We start from the raw sequence: 19,914 nt of genomic DNA on the forward strand, positions 1-19,914 counted from the left end.
CACTGACAATGTGATTGTTGGATGGATGGGGGGGGTCACTGACAATTTGATTGTTGGATGGATGGATGGATGGGAAGGTCCCTGACAATGTGATTGTTGGCTGGATGGGGGGGGTCACTGACAATGTGATTGTTGGATGTATGGATGGGGGGGGGTCACTGACAATTTGATTGTTGGATGGATGGATGGGAAGGTCCCTGACAATGTGATTGTTGGCTGGATGGGGGGGGGTCACTGACAATGTGATTGTTGGATGAATGGGAGGGTCACTGACAATGTGATTGTTGGATGGATGGGAGGGTCACTGACAATGTGATTGTTGGATGGATGGGGGGGGGTCACTGACAATGTGATTGTTGGATGGATGGATGGGGGTCCACTGACAATGTGATTGTTGGATGGATGGGGGGGTCACTGACAATGTGATTGTTGGATGGATGGATGGGGGTCCACTGACAATGTGATTGTTGGATGGATGGGGGGGTCACTGACAATGTGATTGTTGGATGTATGGATGGGGGGGTCACTGACAATGTGATTGTTGGATGGGTGGGGGGTCACTGACAATGTGATTGTTGGATGGATGGGGGGGTCACTGACAATGTGATTGTTGAATGTATGGATGGGGGGGTCACTGAGAATGTGATTGTTGGATGAATGGATGGGGGGGTTCATTGACAATGTGATTGTTGGATGTATGGATGGGGGGGTCACTGAGAATGTGATTGTTGGATGGATGGGGTGGGGGGAATGATTCATGATGCTAAACACTGCTGTAAATATCACTTCTAATGAATATCTCTGTTGGTTGAAAGTGAGTCCCTGATGATGCTAAGCACCGCCATACACATGACCATAAGATATAGGAGCAGAAGTAGGCCATTCAGCTCATCGATTCTGCTCTGCCATTCAATCACGGGCTGATTGAATTCTTCCAATCATCCCAACTCCCCTGTCTTCTCCCAATACCCTTTGATGCCCTGGCTAATCAAGAACTTAACCATCTCTGCCTTAAATGCACCCAATGACTTGGCCTCCACAGCCACTTGTGGTAACAAATTCCACAGATTTACCACCCCCTGCCTAAAGTAATTTCTCCACATCTCTGTTCTAAACGGATGTCCTTCAATTCTGAAGTTGTGCCCTCTTGTCCTAGACTCCCTACCATGGGAAATAACTTTGCCATATCTAACATGTACAGGCCTTTTAACATTTGGAATGTTTCTATAATATCCCCTCTCATTCTCCTGTAGGCCCTCTGTTTCCTCAACACTACCCACTCCTCCACCTATCTTTGTAGCATTGGCAAATTTAGCCACAGATCCATTAATACCATAATCCAAATCACTCACATACATCGTAAAAAGCAGCAGTCCCAACACTGACCCCATGGAACTCCACTGGCAACTGGCAGCCAGCCAGAATAGGGCCCTTTGTTCCTACTCTGTTTTCTGCCAACCAGCCAATGCTCTACCCATGCTAGTAACTTCCTTGTAATTCCATGGGCTCATCTTGCTAAACAGCTTCATTTGCAGCACCTCATCAAAGGCCTTCTGAAAATCCAAGTGCACCACATCTACTGCATTTCTTTTGTCCACCCTCTAAGAATTGCAGTATCTTTGTCAGTCAGGATTTTCCTTTCAGGCTTATCTTGTCATGTGCCTCCAGGTACTCTGTAGTCTCATCCCTAACAATCGATTCCAACAACTTCCCAACCGCTGATGTCAGGCTAACAGGTCTATAGTTTCCTTTCTGCTGCCTCCCACCCTTCTTTAGTAGTGGAGTAACATTACAATTTTCCAGTCATCCAGTACAATGGCAGAATCTATCGATTCTTGAAAGATCATCGTTAATGCCTCCACAATCTCTCCAGCTACTTCCTTCAGAACCCGAGGGTGTATTCCATCAGATCCAGGAGATTTATCCATCCTCAGACCATTAAGCTTCCTGAGCACCTTCTCAGTCGTAATTTTCAATGCACAAACTTCACTTCCCTGATACTCTTGAATGTCTGGTATACTGCAGATGTCTTCCTCTGTGAAGACATGCAAAATAACCATTCAGTTCCTCTGCCATCTCTGTATCTCTCATTACAATATCTTCAGCATCATTTTCTATTGGTCCTCTATCTACCCTCAACTTTCTTTTACCTTTTATATCCTTAATAGCTTTTAGTGTCTTCTTGATATTACTCGCCAGCTTCCAATCATAATTCATATTCTCCTTCCTCATGACCTTCTTAGTTTCCTTCCATAATTTTTTAAATGTTTCCCAATCCTCTATCTTCCCACTAGCTTTAGCTTCCTTGTATACCTTGTATATAACACTTCTAATGAATATCTCTGATGGGTGAAAGAGAGTCCCTGATGATCTCAGCAGTCCTCACAACCCTTTGTAGGTCAGATGCCTTCACTCTGTGTCTGACCCCGGGAGTGTGTGATAGGACAGTGTAGAGGGAGTTTCACCCTGTCTGACCCCAGGAGTGTGTGATGGGACAGTGTAGAGGGAGTTTCACCCTGTCTGACCCCAGGAGTGTGTGATGGGACAGTGTAGAGGGAGTTTCACCCTGTCTGACCCCAGGAGTGTGTGATGGGACAGTGTAGAGGGAGTTTCACCCTGTCTGACCCCAGGAGTGTGTGATGGGACAGTGTAGAGGGAGTTTCACCCTGTCTGACCCCAGGAGTGTGTGATGGGACAGTGTAGAGGGAGTTTCACCCTGTCTGACCCCAGGAGTGTGTGATGGGACAGTGTAGAGGGAGTTTCACCCTGTCTGACCCCAGGAGTGTGTGATGGGACAGTGTAGAGGGAGTTTCACCCTGTCTGACCCCAGGAGTGTGTGTTGGGATGGTGTGGAGGGAACTCCACTGTCTCGGATCTATGCTGTCCCCGCTTTGGTAAAAGATAACCAAACAGCATTTATGTTCCTGCACTGACATCTCTCACCTCACTAAGTTTCACAAGTAAAATGTACCACCTACCAGATACAGGCTGGGTACTTGGGCCAAGCACTAACCTGCCTTGTGTTCTGGTTCTCAATCCTGGTGCTCACATCCGGGTGAAGCGTGAAGTCTGGTGCAAAGTATTCAAAGTATTCTGAGGAAGAGGGAATTGTTGAGTTAACACAAAAGACTCGGAGATGCTGGAAATCCAGAGTAACACACACACAATGCTGGAGGAACTCAGCAGGTCAGGGAGCATCTACAGAGGGGAATAAACAGTCTACATTTCGGGCCGAGACCCTTCATCAGGACTGTTGTTGAGTTACTGCCGGTGTTGCTGACCACACTGTGCCTCATCCCTCCTTCCGAGCTCTGACAAAATTGACCACAGCACAGGCACAATTCCACTCCCAGGATAGATTCGGTGCTGGCTCTCACCGGAACTCAGCATTCGTTAGACCACAAGACCATAATACATAGGAGCAGACTTAGACCGTTCAACTCACCGCCTGCTCCACAATTCCATCCTCACTGATTTATTATCCCATTCAACCCCATTCTCCTGCTAGCTTTTGATGCTCAGTCTCATCAAGAACCCATGAATCTCTATTTTAAATATGGTCGTGACTTGGCCTCCTCAGCCATCTGTGGCAATGAATTCCCCACTGCTCATTAACTATGTTTTGATGCTCATCGGTAACCTGGTTTGAATGGTTACATTCTAACTTTACCTGTTTAGCACCTCTGACACCAGTTAACTTACCATTATATGGCAGCTCATCGCTGATCTCCTCGTCAACCAGTAACGAAGTTTCAAATGTCCTAGGAGAGACAGAGAGAGAGAGAACAATGAACAGAAAGCTGGTTTCCAACAACCACACTGGGAGCCTGCTTCTCCTGTCTTTTTCAATATATCATGTGCTTGCAACACATACAATACACTGGAGGAGCTCAGCAGGTCAGGCAGCATCTTTGGAGTGAAATAAACAGTTGACGTTTCAGGCCGAGACCCTTCATCAGGACCGGAAAGGAAAAGAAGCCAGAATGAGGAAGAGGGGAGAGGGAAAGGAGTACAAACTGGCAGGTGATAGGTGAGACCAAGTGAGGGGGAAATGTGGGAGGGGAATGAAGTAAGAAGCTAGAAAGAGTTAGACAGAGCTCTTAAAGATAGCGGAGTCAAGGGATATGGAGAGAACACAGGAACGGGGTACCGATTGTGGATGATCAGCCATGATCACATTGAATGGCAGTGCTGGCTCAAAGGGCCAAATGGCCTACTCCTGTACCTATTGTCTAAGCTGGGAGGAGCTAAAGATGGCAGACCTGGGTGACTTCTTTGAATCCATTTGCGAACCAGTTTAAATCTCCTGTTCTCATATCTCTTTTTCTCCTTTTCAAGGTGGCTGGGGTCTTGTCGGAGACTATGATCTACAGCTGCGCTCAAACTACATTCTTCACGGGCGGTGGGTTCTCACTTTTGGAACTCATCGAGTGGTCTGCACTTCAGCATCTTGTAGTAACTTCTATGAGATTCTGGACGGTAGCTTCTGATGGACTCTGGACCATGGTTTCTGAGGGCTTTGCTACTGCTTGCATTGTGGGTGGTGGGGGGGCTTTGGGATTCAAACTTTTTTCTGTCATTCATTCTTTGGGTTTTGTTCTCTCTGTTTCATGGATGTCTGTGAAGAGTGAGGATTTCAGGTTGTAGACTGTATATATTCTCTGATATTAAATTAATCGATGGAAAAGGTAAATTACTGAAGAAGGAGAAATCTGATAGGAGAGGTGAGTGGACCATGTGAGAAAAGGAAGGGAGGGAGGAACCAGAGGGAGGTTGAGAGAAGGGATAAGAGGGGAACCTGAATGGAGAATGGAAAAAGAGAGAAGGGAGAGGGGGAAAGAATTATTGGAAGTTGGAGAAATCGATATTCACGCCACCAGGTTGGAGGCTACCCAGGTGGAGTCTGAGATGTTACTTCTCCAACCTGAGAGTCATCTCATTGTGAGACCATGGACCGAGACGTCAGAATAAGACCATAGGACATAAGAGTAGAATGAGGCCATTCAGCCCATCGAGTCTTCTCCACCATTTCATCATGGCTGATCCCTGATCCCATTCAATTCCATATACCTGCCCTTTCAACATATCCCTTCGTATGCCCAATCAGGAATCTATCAACTTCTGTTTTGAACATACCCACGGACTTGGCCTCCATCACTGTCTGCGGCAGAGCATTCCAGATTCACCACACTTTGACTAAAAAAATTCCTCCTTACTTCTGTTCTAAAAGGTTGCCCCTCAATTTTGAGGATGCCTGTCCACATCCACCCTATCGACTCCTTTCAACATTCAGTAGACTTCAATGAGATGCCTCCACATTCTTCTAAATTCCAGTGAGTACAGGCCCAAAGCTGCCAAACACTCCTCATATGTTAACCCTTTCATTCCCAAAATAATCCTTGTGAATCTCCTCTAGACTCTCTCCAATGACAACACATCCTTTCTGAGATAAGAGGCCCAAAACCGTTGACAATATGCGACCCGACTAGTGTCGTATAAAGCTTCAGCGATGGAGATGGGGATGGGGAGTGGAATGATTAGCCACCAGGAAATCCTGCCTTTTGTGGTGAACAGAGCGTTGGTGCTCGACGAAGCGGTTCCACGATACCCCACCCCCCAAACATCATATTTCATTGGATGTTTCAATGTACACGTGATAAGTAAAAGAATCTGAACCTGAAACTCAACCGACAGCACTTACCAGCACCTGGCAACGTTGCGGACAGTATAGCCCCCGCCACCCATCACCAGCAGAGGGATATTGAAACTCTTCACAAACTCCACACAGTCCCTGCAAGTACAACAAACTCCATTATTGCCAATGGTTAACGTGACAATACGTCAGCTTGGGGCGTTAGTGTTTGAATACAATTCTAACATTGTCTGTAAGGAATCTGTACGTCCTCCCGTGGAATGTGTAGGTTTCCTCCCACTGGTCATTGTAAATTGTCCCATGATTAGGTTAGGGTTAAATTGGGGGTTGCCAGGGTGGCAAGGCTGGAAAGGCCTGTTCTGCACTGCATCTCCAAATAAAAAATAGCGGGCACACTGCAGGTTTGGGCTCTGTAATGTACTGTAATGACCCACACTGCAGGTTTGGGCTCTGAAATGTAATGACCCACACTGCAGGTTTGGGCTCTGTAATGTACTGACCCACACTGCAGGTTTGGGCTCTGTAACGTACTGTAATGACCCACACTGCAGGTTTGGGCTCTGTAATGTACTGTAATGACCCAACACTGTAGGTTTGGGCTCTGTAATGTACTGTAATGACCCACACTGCAGGTTTGGGCTCTGAAATGTAATGACCCATACTGCAGGTTTGGGCTCTGTAATGTACTGTAATGACCCACACTGCAGGTTTGGGCTCTGAAATGGAATGACCCACACTGCAGGTTTGGGGTCTGTAACGTAATGACCCACACTGCAGGTCTGGGCTCTGTAATGTACTGTAATGACCCACACAGCAGGTTTGGGCTCTGTAATGTACTGTAATGACCCACACTGCAGGTTTGGGCTCTGTAATGTACTGTAATGACTCACACTGCAGGTTTGGGCTCTGTAATGTACTGTAATGGCCCACATTGCAGGTTTGGACTCTGTAATGTGTTGTAATGACCCACACTGCAGGTTTGGGCTCTGTAACGTACTGTAATGACCCACACTGCAGGTGTGGGCTCTGTAATGTGCTGTAATGACCCACACTGCAGGTTTGGGCTCTGTAACGTACTGTAATGACCCACACTGCAGGTTTGGGCTCTGTAATGTACTGTAATGACCCAACACTGTAGGTTTGGGCTCTGTAATGTACTGTAATGACCCACACTGCAGGTTTGGGCTCTGTAATGTACTGTAATGACCCACACTGCAGGTTTGGGCTCTGTAATGTACTGTAATGACTCACACTGCAGGTTTGGGCTCTGTAATGTACTGTAATGACCCACATTGCAGGTTTGGGCTCTGTAATGTGTTGTAATGACCCACACTGCAGGTTTGGGCTCTGTAACGTACTGTAATGACCCACACTGCAGGTTTGGGCTCTGTAATGTACTGTAATGACCCAACACTGTAGGTTTGGGCTCTGTAATGTACTGTAATGACCCACACTGCAGGTTTGGGCTCTGAAATGTAATGACCCACACTGCAGGTTTGGGCTCTGTAATGTACTGTAATGACCCACACTGCAGGTTTGGGCTCTGAAATGGAATGACCCACACTGCAGGTTTGGGGTCTGTAACGTAATGACCCACACTGCAGGTCTGGGCTCTGTAATGTACTGTAATGACCCACACAGCAGGTTTGGGCTCTGTAATGTACTGTAATGACCCACACTGCAGGTTTGGGCTCTGTAATGTACTGTAATGACTCACACTGCAGGTTTGGGCTCTGTAATGTACTGTAATGGCCCACATTGCAGGTTTGGACTCTGTAATGTGTTGTAATGACCCACACTGCAGGTTTGGGCTCTGTAACGTACTGTAATGACCCACACTGCAGGTGTGGGCTCTGTAATGTGCTGTAATGACCCACACTGCAGGTTTGGGCTCTGTAACGTACTGTAATGACCCACACTGCAGGTTTGGGCTCTGTAATGTACTGTAATGACCCAACACTGTAGGTTTGGGCTCTGTAATGTACTGTAATGACCCACACTGCAGGTTTGGGCTCTGTAATGTACTGTAATGACCCACACTGCAGGTTTGGGCTCTGTAATGTACTGTAATGACTCACACTGCAGGTTTGGGCTCTGTAATGTACTGTAATGACCCACATTGCAGGTTTGGGCTCTGTAATGTGTTGTAATGACCCACACTGCAGGTTTGGGCTCTGTAACGTACTGTAATGACCCACACTGCAGGTTTGGGCTCTGTAATGTACTGTAATGACCCAACACTGTAGGTTTGGGCTCTGTAATGTACTGTAATGACCCACACTGCAGGTTTGGGCTCTGAAATGTAATGACCCACACTGCAGGTTTGGGCTCTGTAATGTACTGTAATGACCCACACTGCAGGTTTGGGCTCTGAAATGGAATGACCCACACTGCAGGTTTGGGGTCTGTAATGTAATGACCCACACTGCAGGTTTGGGCTCTGTAATGTACTGTAATGACCCACACTGCAGGTTTGGGCTCTGTAATGTACTGTAATGACCCACACTGCAGGTTTGGGCTCTGTAATGTACTGTAATGACTCACACTGCAGGTTTGGGCTCTGTAATGTACTGTAATGACCCACATTGCAGGTTTGGGCTCTGTAATGTGTTGTAATGACCCACACTGCAGGTTTGGGCTCTGTAACGTACTGTAATCCCACACTGCAGGTTTGGGCTCTGTAATGTGCTGTAATGACCCACACTGCAGGTTTGGGCTCTGTAATGTACTGTAATGATCCACACTGCAGGTTTGGGCTCTGTAACGTACTGTAATGACCCACACTGCAGGTTTGGGCTCTGTAACATAATGTAATGACCCACACTGCAGGTTTGGGCTCTGTAATGTAATGACCCACACTGCAGGTTTGGGCTCTGTAATGTACTGTAATGACCCACACTGCAGGTTTGGGCTCTGTAATGTACTGTAATGACTCACACTGCAGGTTTGGGCTCTGTAATGTACTGTAATGACCCACACTGCAGGTTTGGGCTCTGAAATGTAATGACCCACACTGCAGGTTTGGGCTCTGTAATGTACTGTAATGACCCACACTGCAGGTTTGGGCTCTGTAATGTGCTGTAATGACCTAAACTGCAGGTTTGGGCTCTGTAATGTAATGACCCACACTGTAGGTTTGGGCTCTGTAATGTACTGTAATGACCCACACTGCAGGTTTGGGCTCTGTAACATACTGTAATGACCCACACTGCAGGTTTGAGCTCTGTAATGTAATGACCCACACTGCAGGTTTGGGCTCTGTAATGTACTGTAATGACCCACACTGCAGGTTTGGGCTCTGTAATGTACTGTAATGACTCACACTGCAGGTTTGTGCTCTGTAATGTACTGTAATGACCCACATTGCAGGTTTGGGCTCTGTAATGTGTTGTAATGACCCACACTGCAGGTTTGGGCTCTGTAACGTACTGTAATGACCCACACTGCAGGTTTGGGCTCTGTAACGTGCTGTAATGATCCACACTGCAGGTTTCGATTCTGTAACGTGCTGTAATGATCCACACTGCAGTTTTGAGCTCTGTAACGTTCTGTAATGACCCATACTACAGATCACACCCTATAGGTGAGCATTGCTGCCTCCCCACCACCCGTTTCTGCTCACAACATCCAATTAAATCAATGCTGACTGCATTCAACTGCAAATGAAAAAAATGATAAGGATGTCACCAGGACCTGAGGGCCTGAGATACAGGGAAAGGCTGAATAGATCAACATTTTATTCCCTTGAGTGTTGGAGAATGAGGGGAAATTTGATTTCAGTATACAGAATCATGAGGGGTATAGATAGGGTAAATGCAAGCAGGCTTTTTCCACTGAGATTGGATGAGATGAGAATTAGGGGTCACAGGTTAAGGAAAAAGGTTAAATATTTAAGGGGAACCTGTGGTAGATCTTTGTCACTCAGAGGGAATGAGCTGCCAGTGGAAGTGGGTTTGATTACAACATTTAAGAGAAGTTTAGAAGGGTACATGGATGGGAGGGGTGTGGAGGTCCATGGCTTGTGTGTAATCAATGGGATGAGGTAGGTTAATAGCTTGGCACAAGCTAGACGGGCCAAAGGGCCTGTTTCTGTGCTGTAGTGTTCTATCACTATGTGACAAGGATGACTCTGGTCACAGTGCAGATCACAGCATGCAGAACAGGAAAAGTCAAAGTTACCCGTGCCCTTTAATACTGAGATTGAAACAACCGAGCCGATCACAGCCGAGGGAATCCGCACCGCACTGCAACAGAGAGAGAAGAGGCAAGCGTCAGGAACGGCCGCATGATTCACCAACCCTGACACCCACCGGTGAACCTCGGAGAGGGAGAGAGATACGTCGGGGGTGGCCACGGGAATTCCCATCCCTGAAAACCCTGACACCCACCAGTGAACCTCGGAGAGGGAGAGGGAGAGGGATACGTCAGGGGTGGTCACGGGAATTCCCATCCCTGAAAACCCTGACACCCACCGGTGAACCTCGGAGAGGGAGAGGGATACGTCAGGGGTGGTCACGGGAATTCCCATCCCTGAAAACCCTGGCGCCCACCGGTGAACCTCGGAGAGGGAGAGGGAGAGGGATACGTCAGGGGTGGTCACGGGAATTCCCATCCCTGAAAACCCTGGCGCCCACCGGTGAACCTCGGAGAGGGAGAGGGAGAGGGATACGTCAGGGGTGGCCACGGGAATTCCCATCCCTGAAAACCCTGACAGCCACCGGTGAACCTCGGAGAGGGAGAGGAATACGTTGGGGTGGCCACGGGAATTCCCATCCCTGAAAATCCTGACACCCACCGGTGAACCTCGGAGAGGGAGAGGGAGAGGGATACGTCAGGGGTGGTCACGGGAATTCCCATCCCTGAAAACCCTGGCGCCCACCGGTGAACCTCGGAGAGGGAGAGGGAGAGGGATACGTCAGGGGTGGTCACGGGAATTCCCATCCCTGAAAACCCTGGCGCCCACCGGTGAACCTCGGAGAGGGAGAGGGAGAGGGATACGTCAGGGGTGGCCACGGGAATTCCCATCCCTGAAAACCCTGACAGCCACCGGTGAACCTCGGAGAGGGAGAGGGATACGTTGGGGTGGCCACGGGAATTCCCATCCCTGAAAACCCTGACACCCACCGGTGAACCTCGGAGAGGGAGAGGGAGAGGGATACGTCAGGGGTGGCCACGGGAATTCCCATCCCTGAAAATCCTGACACCCACCGGTGAACCTCGGAGAGGGAGAGGAATACGTCAGGGGTGGCCACGGGAATTCCCATCCCTGAAAACCCTGGCGCCCACCGGTGAACCTCGGAGAGGGAGAGGGATACGTCGGGGTGGCCACGGGAATTCCCATCCCTGAAAACCCTGGCGCCCACCGGTGAACCTCGGAGAGGGAGGGGGGGGAAGGGCGGGGGGGGAGAACAGGAGAGGGGGAGAAGGGTAAGGCAGGAGAGGACAGAGGGGAGTAGGGGAGGGAGACTGGTAGGGAAAGAGGGGTTAAGGGGGGAGGGGAGGGGAAAGGTGAGGGCGAGGGAGAGAATGCCAGGTATGGCCACATAAATCTCCATCCTGGAAACCCAGACACCCACAGAACAGAGAGAGAGGTGAAGGGGAGAAAGGTGGACTGGAAAAGGGGGAGGTGCAGGAGGAGAGGGAGTGGGGGAAGGTGAGTTGGAAGGGCAGGGAGAGAGATCCAAACACTGATGCCCAGGCAGCATTCTGATAAATCTCCTCTGCAATCTCTCTAAAGTTTCCACATCCTTCATACAATGAGGCAACCAGAACTGAACACAATACTCCAAGTGGGGCCTAACCAGGGTTTTATGGAGCTACGACAGCAAAAAGTCAGAAGCCTGCTCTGAAATGTGATGCTCCACACAGATGAACGACTGACCCCAGTACAGCCAGGCGAGGAATCAATAGCGAGGTTTCCAAGGAGAGGCCAGTAATGGCATAGGAAAATGAATGCCTACAGAACAGGACACTGGGATGAGCCGTGTCAGCAATGAAGAGACAGACAGACAGACAGACATACTTTATTGATCCTGAGGGAAATTGGGTTTCGTTACAGTCGCACCAACCAAGAATAGTGTAAAAATATAGCAATATAAAACCATAAATTATTAAATAATAAGTTAATCATGACAAGTGGAAATAAGTCCAGGACCAGCCTATTGGCGCAGGGCGTCTGACACTCTGAGGGAGGAGTTGTAAAGTTTGATGGCCACAGGCAGGAATGACTTCCTATGACGCTCAGTGTTGCATCTCGGTGGAATGAGTCTCTGGCTGAATGTACTCCTGTGCCTAACCAGTACATTATGGATCAGAGTGGGCTGATCAGTGTCGTGAGTACATCAGAGGGGGCTGATGTGGGACAAGAAATAACCATAGAATAGGTGTGTTGAATGGAATGGGAGAAGAGGAGGAGGAAATGCCCCTCACTCGAGACACGGGTGGAGTGACAGCAACAGCAGGGCCCCATCCTGATTTGCTGTTACTCTATGGGTTTTGGTGAATTAGCAAATGGCAAGAATGTTACCTGGAGCACTATGCAGGTTGGCTGATAGAAATCCACAACCTGCTTGATAACGGGCTGGAACAGCAGTCTGTAGCCTGAAACACAAGGACATCAGCATCAGGTTAGAACATTCAGCCACTTTCACTCACCTACAGTGGAGTGCACTGCTCTCTAGCTGTCCAATCTGTTTATCACTTCCCACACAAGCTCATGGTGCAACCTTCTGTGCAGTGCAGTAGTACAGCAGTTAGCTTCAGGCTTCACAGTGCCATCAAATGGGGTGATTCCCACCTCTGCCTCTACATTTTCCCTGTGACCGCGCACTTTTCCTCCGAGTGCTCCACTTCCTTCCCACATTCCAAAGTAATCCGGGTGTGGGTTAGTGAGTTGTGGGAATGCTACGTTTGCACCAGAGGTGTGGCAACAGTTGCAAGCTGCTACCCTCCCCCTCAGCACAACCCTCAGACTGCGCTAAACAAGTGGAAGTGACACATCACTTAGAGATACAGCATGGTAACAGGCCCTCCTGTGCCATCCGATTACACCCATGTGACCAATTAACCTGCTAACCGTACATCACAATGAAATGCAATGCTGGAAAATGCACGGTCATGCACTTTGGCAGTAGAAATAAATATGCCAACTATTTTCTAAATGGGGAGAAAATCCAGGATTCTGAGATGCTGATGGACTTGGGAGTCCCTGTGCAGAACACCCTAAAGATTAACTTGCAGGTTGAGTCAGTGGTGAGGAAGGCAAATACCATGTTAGCATTCAAGAGGTCCAGAATACAAGAGCAGGGATGTGATGCTGAGGCTTTATAAGGCACTGGTGAGGCCTCACCTTGAGTACTGTGAACAGCTTTGGGCCCCCATCTCAGGAGCGATGTGCTGGCATTGGAGAGGGTCCAGAGGAGGTTCACAAGGATGATTCCAGGAATTAAAGGGTTATTATACGAGGAACTTTTGATGGCTCTGGGTCTGTACTCACTGGAATTCAGAAGGATGAGGTGGGATCTCATTGAAACCTGTCAAATGTTGAAAGGCCTAGACAGAGTAGATGTGAAAGGATGTCTCCCATGGTGGGAGAGTCTAGGACAAGAGGGCACAGCCTCAGGATAGAGGGGTGCCCTTTCAAAACAGACATGCAGAGAAGTTTCTTCAGCCAGAGGATGGTGAATTTGTGTAATCTGTTGCCACAGGCAGCTGTGGAGGCCAGGTTGTTGGTTTATTTAAGGCAGAGACTGATAGGTTCTTGTGGCATCAAAGGTTACAGGGAGAAGGCTGGGAACTGGGGTTGAGGAGGAGATTAAAAAAAAAGGATCAGCCATGATTGAATGGCGGAACAGACTCAATGGGTCAGATGGCCTAGTTCTGCTCCTATGTCACAGTCACAGAAATGGGCTTTTCAGCCCACCTAGTCCGTGCTGAACCTGCACCAGGACCACAGCCCTCCATGCCCCTCCAATCCAAACTCTTCAGAAGCAGCTAAATCGAGCTCGCATGCACCACTTACATTGGCAGCTCATTGCACACTCTCACCACCCTCTGAGTGAAGTGTTTGGAATGTGGGAGGAAACCGGAGCGGCCGGAGGAAACCCATTCCACAACGAAAACGAAAAAACTCTTTGCAGGCAACGACGGGAAAAAGAGAAACCTTCTTTCAAACACTCCAGTGACAGCGACCTTGAGGTACAGTCAGCTGTGGGAGAGTTCTGCTCGGACACACAGGGAGTATTTGGGGAACGGCTATCTTGGATAGGGTGTTGCGATTAACCCAGATCTTATTAGGGAGCTTAATGTAAAGGAACCTTAAGGAGGCAGTGATCATAATATGATTGAATTCATACTGATATACAAGAGGGAGAAGCATAAGACACATGTATCAGAATTGCAATGGAATTATAGGGACTTACAGAGGCATGCGAGACAAGCTTTCCCAAGTGGATTGGAGGAGGATACTGGCGGGGATGACGGCAGAGCAGAGATGGCGTAAGTTTCTGGGAATAGTTCACAAGGCACAGGATAGATACGTCCCACAGAAGTAGTAGTTCTCAAATGGCAGTGGTAGGCAACCGTGGCTGACCAAGGAAGTTAAGGACTGCATAAAAGCCAAGGAAAGGGCATATAAGGTAGCAAAAATGAGTGGGAAGTTGGGTGATTGGGAAGCTTTTAAAATCCAACAAAAGGCAACTAAAAAAGCTATAAGAAGGGAAAAGATGAAATATGAGGACAAACTAGCCAAAAATATAAAGCAGTTTCTTATTTCAGTGTTTGCTAAGCTGATGGAGAAGATCCTGAGAGGCAGGATTTATGAACATTTGGAGAGGTATAATATGATTAGGAATAGTCAGCATGGCTTTGTCAAAGGCAGGTTTTGCCTTACGAGCCTGATTGAATTTTTTGAGGATGTGACTTAACATATTGATGAAGGGAGTATAGTAGATGTAGTGTATATGGATTTTAGCAAGGCATTTGTTAAGGTACTCCATGCAAGGTTTATTGAGAAAGTAAGGAGGCATGGGATCCAAGGGACATTATTTTGTGGATCCAGAACTGGCTTGCCCACAGATGGCAAAAAGTGGTTGTAGACAAGTCATATTCTGCATGGAGGTTGGTGACCACTGGTGTACCTCAGGGATCTGTTCTGGGAATCATACTCTTAGTGATTTTTATAAAAGATATGGATGAGGAAGTGGAGGGATGGGTTAGTAAAATTTGCTGAATACACAAAGGTTGGAGGTATTGTGGATAGTGTGGAGGGCTGTCAGAGGTTACAGCGGGGCGTTGATAGAATGAAAAACTGGGCTGAGAAGTGGCAGATGGAGTTCAACCCAGTTAAGTGTGAGGTGGTTCACTTTGGTCGGTCAAATATGATTGGAGAGTATTAATATTAATATTAATTATAGTATTAATGTTAAGACTCCTGGCAATGTGGAGGATCAGAGGGATCTTGGGGTCCGAGTCCATAGGACACTCAAAGCTGCTGCACAGGTTGACTCTGTGGTTAAGAAAGCATACGGTACATTGGCCTTCATCAATCGTGGGATTGAGTTTAGGAGCCGAGAGGTAATGTTGCAGCTATAATAGGACCCTGGTCAGACCCCACTTGGAGTACCATGCTCAGTTCTGGTCGCCTCACTACAGGAAGGATGTGGAAGCCATAGAAAGGGTGCAGAGGAGATTTACGAGGATGTTACCTGGATTGGGGAGCATGCCTTATGAGAACAGGTTGAGTGAACTCGGCCTTTTCTCCTTGGAGCAACGGAGGATGAGAGGAGACCTGATAGAGGTGTATAAGATGATGAGAGGCATTGATCGTGTGGATAGTCAGAGGCTTTTTCCCAGGGCTGAAATGGCTAGCACGAAGGACCAGTTTTAAGGTGCTTAGAAGTAGGTACAGAGGAGATGTCAGGGGTATTTTTTTTTTCTCTCTCGTATAGAGTGGTGAGTGTGTGGAATGGGCTGCTGGTGACGGTGGTGGAGGCGGATACGATAGGGTCTTAAGAGACTCCTGGATGGTTACATGGAGCCTAGAAAAATAGAGGGCTATGGGTAAAGCCGAGGTAGTTCTAAGGTAGGTTCGTGTTCGGCACAGCTTTGTGGGCCGAAAGGCCTGTATGTTTTTATGTTTTTACCGTTCCATCATGGATGTCTGCAGATCCCACTCAACCCCATTCATCTGCCTTCTCACTATATCCTGATGCCCTGACCGATCAGGAAACTATCAACTTCCGCCTTAAATATACCCACGGACTCGGCCTCCACCGCAGTCTGTGACAGAGCATTCCACAGATTCACCACTCTCAGGCTAAAAGATTCTTCCTGTTCTAAAATGTCACCCTTCAATTGTGAGACTGTGGCATCTAACTCTGAATACCCCCACCATAGGAAACATCCTCTCCACATCCACCCTACTGAGTCCTTTCAACATATGGTAGGTTTCAATGAGATCCCCATGCATTCTTCTAAATTCCAGTGACAAGCCCAAGGCAGCCAATTGCTGCTCATACGTTAACCCCTTTATTTCTGGAATCATCTTCATGACCCTCCTCTGGACTCTCTCCAATGACAACACATTCTTCCTCAGGTATGGGGCTCAAAACTGTTGACAATACTCCGTGTGGCCTGACTAGTGTCTTGAAAAGACTCAGCATTATATCCTTGGGTTTATATTCTATTCCCCCTTAAATAATTGTCAGTGTTGCATTTGCCATCTTTACCACAGAAATTAACTTTCCAGGAATCTTGCATGAGGACTCTAAGTCCCTCTGCACCTCTGACGTTTGAATTTTCTCCCCATTTAGATAATAGTCCACACTATCATTCCTTTTACCAAAATACATTATTATACATTTTCCAACACTGTATTCCATCTGACACTTTTTTGCCCATTCTTCCAATTTGTCCGAGTCCTGCTGCAATCGCATTGCTTCCTCAGCACTACTTACCCCTCCACCTATCTTTGTATCATCTGCAAACTTTGCCACAAAGCCATCAATTCCACTATCCAAATTATTGACAAACAACGTGAAAAGTAGCGGTCCCAATACTAACCCTGAGGAACACCACTAGTCATTGGCAGCCAACCAGATAAGGCCCCAGTATTCCCACTCACTGCCTTCTGCCTGTCAGCCATTCCTCTATCCATGCCAGTATCTTTCCTGTAACGCCATAGGATTTTATCCTGTTAAGCAGCCTCGTGTGGCACCTTATCAAATGCCTTCTGAAAATCCAAGAAAAAAAGTCATGCACTGCTTCTCCTTTGTCCACCCTGCTTGTTACTTCCTTTAAGAACTCTAACTGGTTTTTCAGGCAAGATTTCCCTTTATAGAAACCATGATGACTTTGACATTTTATCATTAGTCTCCAAGTAGCCCAAAACCTCATCCTTAATATTAGACTCCAGCACTTTCCCAACCACTGAGGTTAGGCTGACTGGCCTCTAATTGCCTTTCTTTTGCCTTCCTCCCTTCTTAAGGAGTGGAGTGACATTTACAATCTTCTAGTCTTACGAGATTATGCCAGAATCAAGTGATTCTTGAAAGATTATGACCAATGCATCCATTGTCTCTTCAGCAACCTCTCTCAGGATTCTGGGATGTAGTCCAGGTGACTTATTTACCTTAAGATCTTTCAGTTTGCCTCGCACTTTTTCCTTTGTAATAGCAATGGCACTCACTCCTGCTCCCTGACACTCAAGGACTTCTGGCACACTGCTAGTGTCTTCCACAGCGCAGACAGGTGCAAAGTACCCATTCAGTTCATCTGCCATTTCTTTGTCCAACATTGCTACCTCACAGGCATCATTTTCCAATGGTCCAATATCAACTCTCACCTACTATTTACTCTTTATATTACTGAAAAAACATAGTATCTTAATAGAAACATAGAAAACCTTCAGCACAATACAGGCCCTTCGGCCCACAAAGCTGTACCAAACATGTCCTTACCTTAGAAATTAAAAAAGTACAGTCGATGTTTTGGGCTGAAATCCTTCGGCAGGACTGGAGAAAAAAAGCTGAGGAGTAGTTTTGAAAAGTGGGTGGAGGGGAGAGAGATAGATTAAAGATGAAACTTGGAAGGGGAGGGATGAAGCAAAGAGCTAGGAAGTTGATTGGTAAAAGAGACTGAAGGCTATGGAAGAAAGAAGCAGGGTGGGGGGGGGGAGGGTAGCAGCACCAGAGGGAGGCAATTTGCAGGCAATGAGATCAAGTGAGAGAGGGGCCAGGGGATGGGAAATGGTGAAGGTAGGTGGGGGGGGGGGGGGAGTGGGATGGAGGCATTACCGAAAGTTTACAAAATCGATGATCATGCCATCAGGTTGGAGGCTACCCAAACTGAATATAAGGTGGTGTTCTTCCAAACTAAGTGTGGCCTTATCTACAGTAGCCATGGATGGACATATCAGAATGGGAATGGGAAGGATGGCCACTGGGAGATCCCACTTGTTCTGACAGGCAGAGCGTGGATCCTCAGCAAAGCTCCCAATCTACGTTGGGTCTCACTGTTATACACGAGGCCACACCGAGAGCACTGAACACAGTAGATGACCCCAACAGACTCATAGGTGGTGTCGCCTCGCCTGGAAGGACTGTTTGGGGCCTGAATGGTCGTGAGGGAGGAGTTGTAGAGGCAGGTGTAGCACTTGTTCCGCTTACAAGGATAATCAGTGGGGAGGGACAAACGGACAACGGAGTCACATAGAACACAATCACTATAGAAAGTAGAAAGTGGGTGGGAGGGAAAGATGTGTTTGATGGTTTGATCCAGTTGGAGGTGGCGGAAATTTCGAAGAATTATGTGATGGACGCGGAGGCTGGTGGAGTGGTGGATGAGGATAAGAGGAACCCTATCCCTGGTAGCAAGGCAGGAGGATGGAGTAAGAGCAGACGCATGAAATGGAAGAGATGCAGTTGAGGGCAGCGTTGATGGTGGTGGAAGGGAAGCACCCTCTTTGAAAAAGGAGGACAATCTCCTTCATTCTAGAATGAAAAGCCTCATCCTGAGAGCAGATGTGGCAGAGACGGAAGAATTGAGAGAAGGGGGTGGCATTTTTTCAAGCAGCTGGGTGGAACAAGGTATAGTGCAGGTAGCTGTGAGGGACTGTTGGTTTATAATAGACATTGGTAGATAAGTTGTCTCCAGAGATAGAGACAGTGAGATTAATAAAGGGAACGGGGTGTCCGAAATGAACCAGGTGGAGTTGGAGGCAAAGATGATGAAATCAACAAGTTCAGCGCAAGTGCAAGAAGCAGCACCTATGCAGTCGTTGATGTAGCATAGGAAAAGTGCAGGACAGTCACCTGTATAGGCTTGCAACATAGACTGTTCCATGTAGCCGACAGACAGGCAGGCATAGCTGGGAACCATACAAGCGCCCATGGCTACACCTTTTGTTTGAAGGAAGTGGGAGCACCCAAAGGAGAAATTATTCAGAGTGAGAAATTATTTAGAGTATCTAGGCAGAGGATAATGGTGGCGGAGGGGAACTGGTTGGGTCTGGTAAAATCATAGTGAATTTTTAATTATTCTGTGCGAAGAGAGATAACTCTGGCTGCTCCCAAAAGAAAAGCAGGATTGGGAAACTGGATTTGTGGCAGGAGTAATGGAAAACTTTGCTCTTACTTTGATCATCAATCCCATCGCGGAGAGGAACGTTGAGACAGTAATAACGCCCGCTCTCAGCTCCCACTTCATACATGTCACCTGAAGAGACAAAGGCAACACCACAGGAACAATCATTTCCTTCTCAACCAAACATGCAGAGCAAAGATGTGTTACTAAAGGAACCACTGCTTCCAAATCCAAAGGTATTAATGTAACATCCATTTCTAGTTGTACTCAACATTCAAAGTAAATTTATTATCAAAGTCTCCTAAAGTCACTATATTCTACCCTGAGATTCATTTTCTTGCAGGCATTAACAATACACTAAAGAAATACAATAGAATCTATGAAAAACTACACACAAAGATGGACAAGCAACCAATATGTGTAAAAAAGACAAACTGCAAAAACAAAAAATAACAACAATAAATAAAAAGTTAAAAAAAAATACTGAGAATAGTAGTAGAGTCCTTGAAAATGAGCTTGCAGATTGCAGTCAAGAGAAAATTTGCAGATACAGGTCCACAATCCCTTATCCGAAATTCTGAAAACCAAAAAGCTCCAAAAACCGCAGTTTTTTCGCCAGCAGCTGACGTCACTCAGGTGTGACGTGGCAGCACTAGCAGAGGCCGCCAGACGTCAGTTGT

General features: G+C 47.3%; 1 protein-coding gene across 2 annotated transcripts in view; it reads right to left on the reverse strand.

Annotated features, from left to right (window-relative positions):
- hdac3 (histone deacetylase 3) overlaps positions 1 to 19,914 on the reverse strand; it is a 79,416-nt gene that overhangs the window by 19,792 nt on the left and 39,710 nt on the right. For both annotated transcript variants that reach the window (XM_059990715.1, XM_059990716.1), the window contains 6 exons: positions 19,286 to 19,366; positions 12,180 to 12,253; positions 9,833 to 9,897; positions 5,702 to 5,791; positions 3,703 to 3,761; positions 3,014 to 3,093 (listed from right to left, as the gene is read on the reverse strand). In XM_059990715.1, the coding sequence (XP_059846698.1) occupies positions 3,014 to 3,093; positions 3,703 to 3,761; positions 5,702 to 5,791; positions 9,833 to 9,897; positions 12,180 to 12,253; positions 19,286 to 19,366 (449 nt within the window). The remainder of the gene's footprint in view (positions 1 to 3,013; positions 3,094 to 3,702; positions 3,762 to 5,701; positions 5,792 to 9,832; positions 9,898 to 12,179; positions 12,254 to 19,285; positions 19,367 to 19,914) is intronic.

This window comes from Hypanus sabinus, chromosome 15 (genome assembly GCF_030144855.1).
Source record: "Hypanus sabinus isolate sHypSab1 chromosome 15, sHypSab1.hap1, whole genome shotgun sequence".
Taxonomy (NCBI): Eukaryota; Metazoa; Chordata; class Chondrichthyes; order Myliobatiformes; family Dasyatidae; genus Hypanus; species Hypanus sabinus.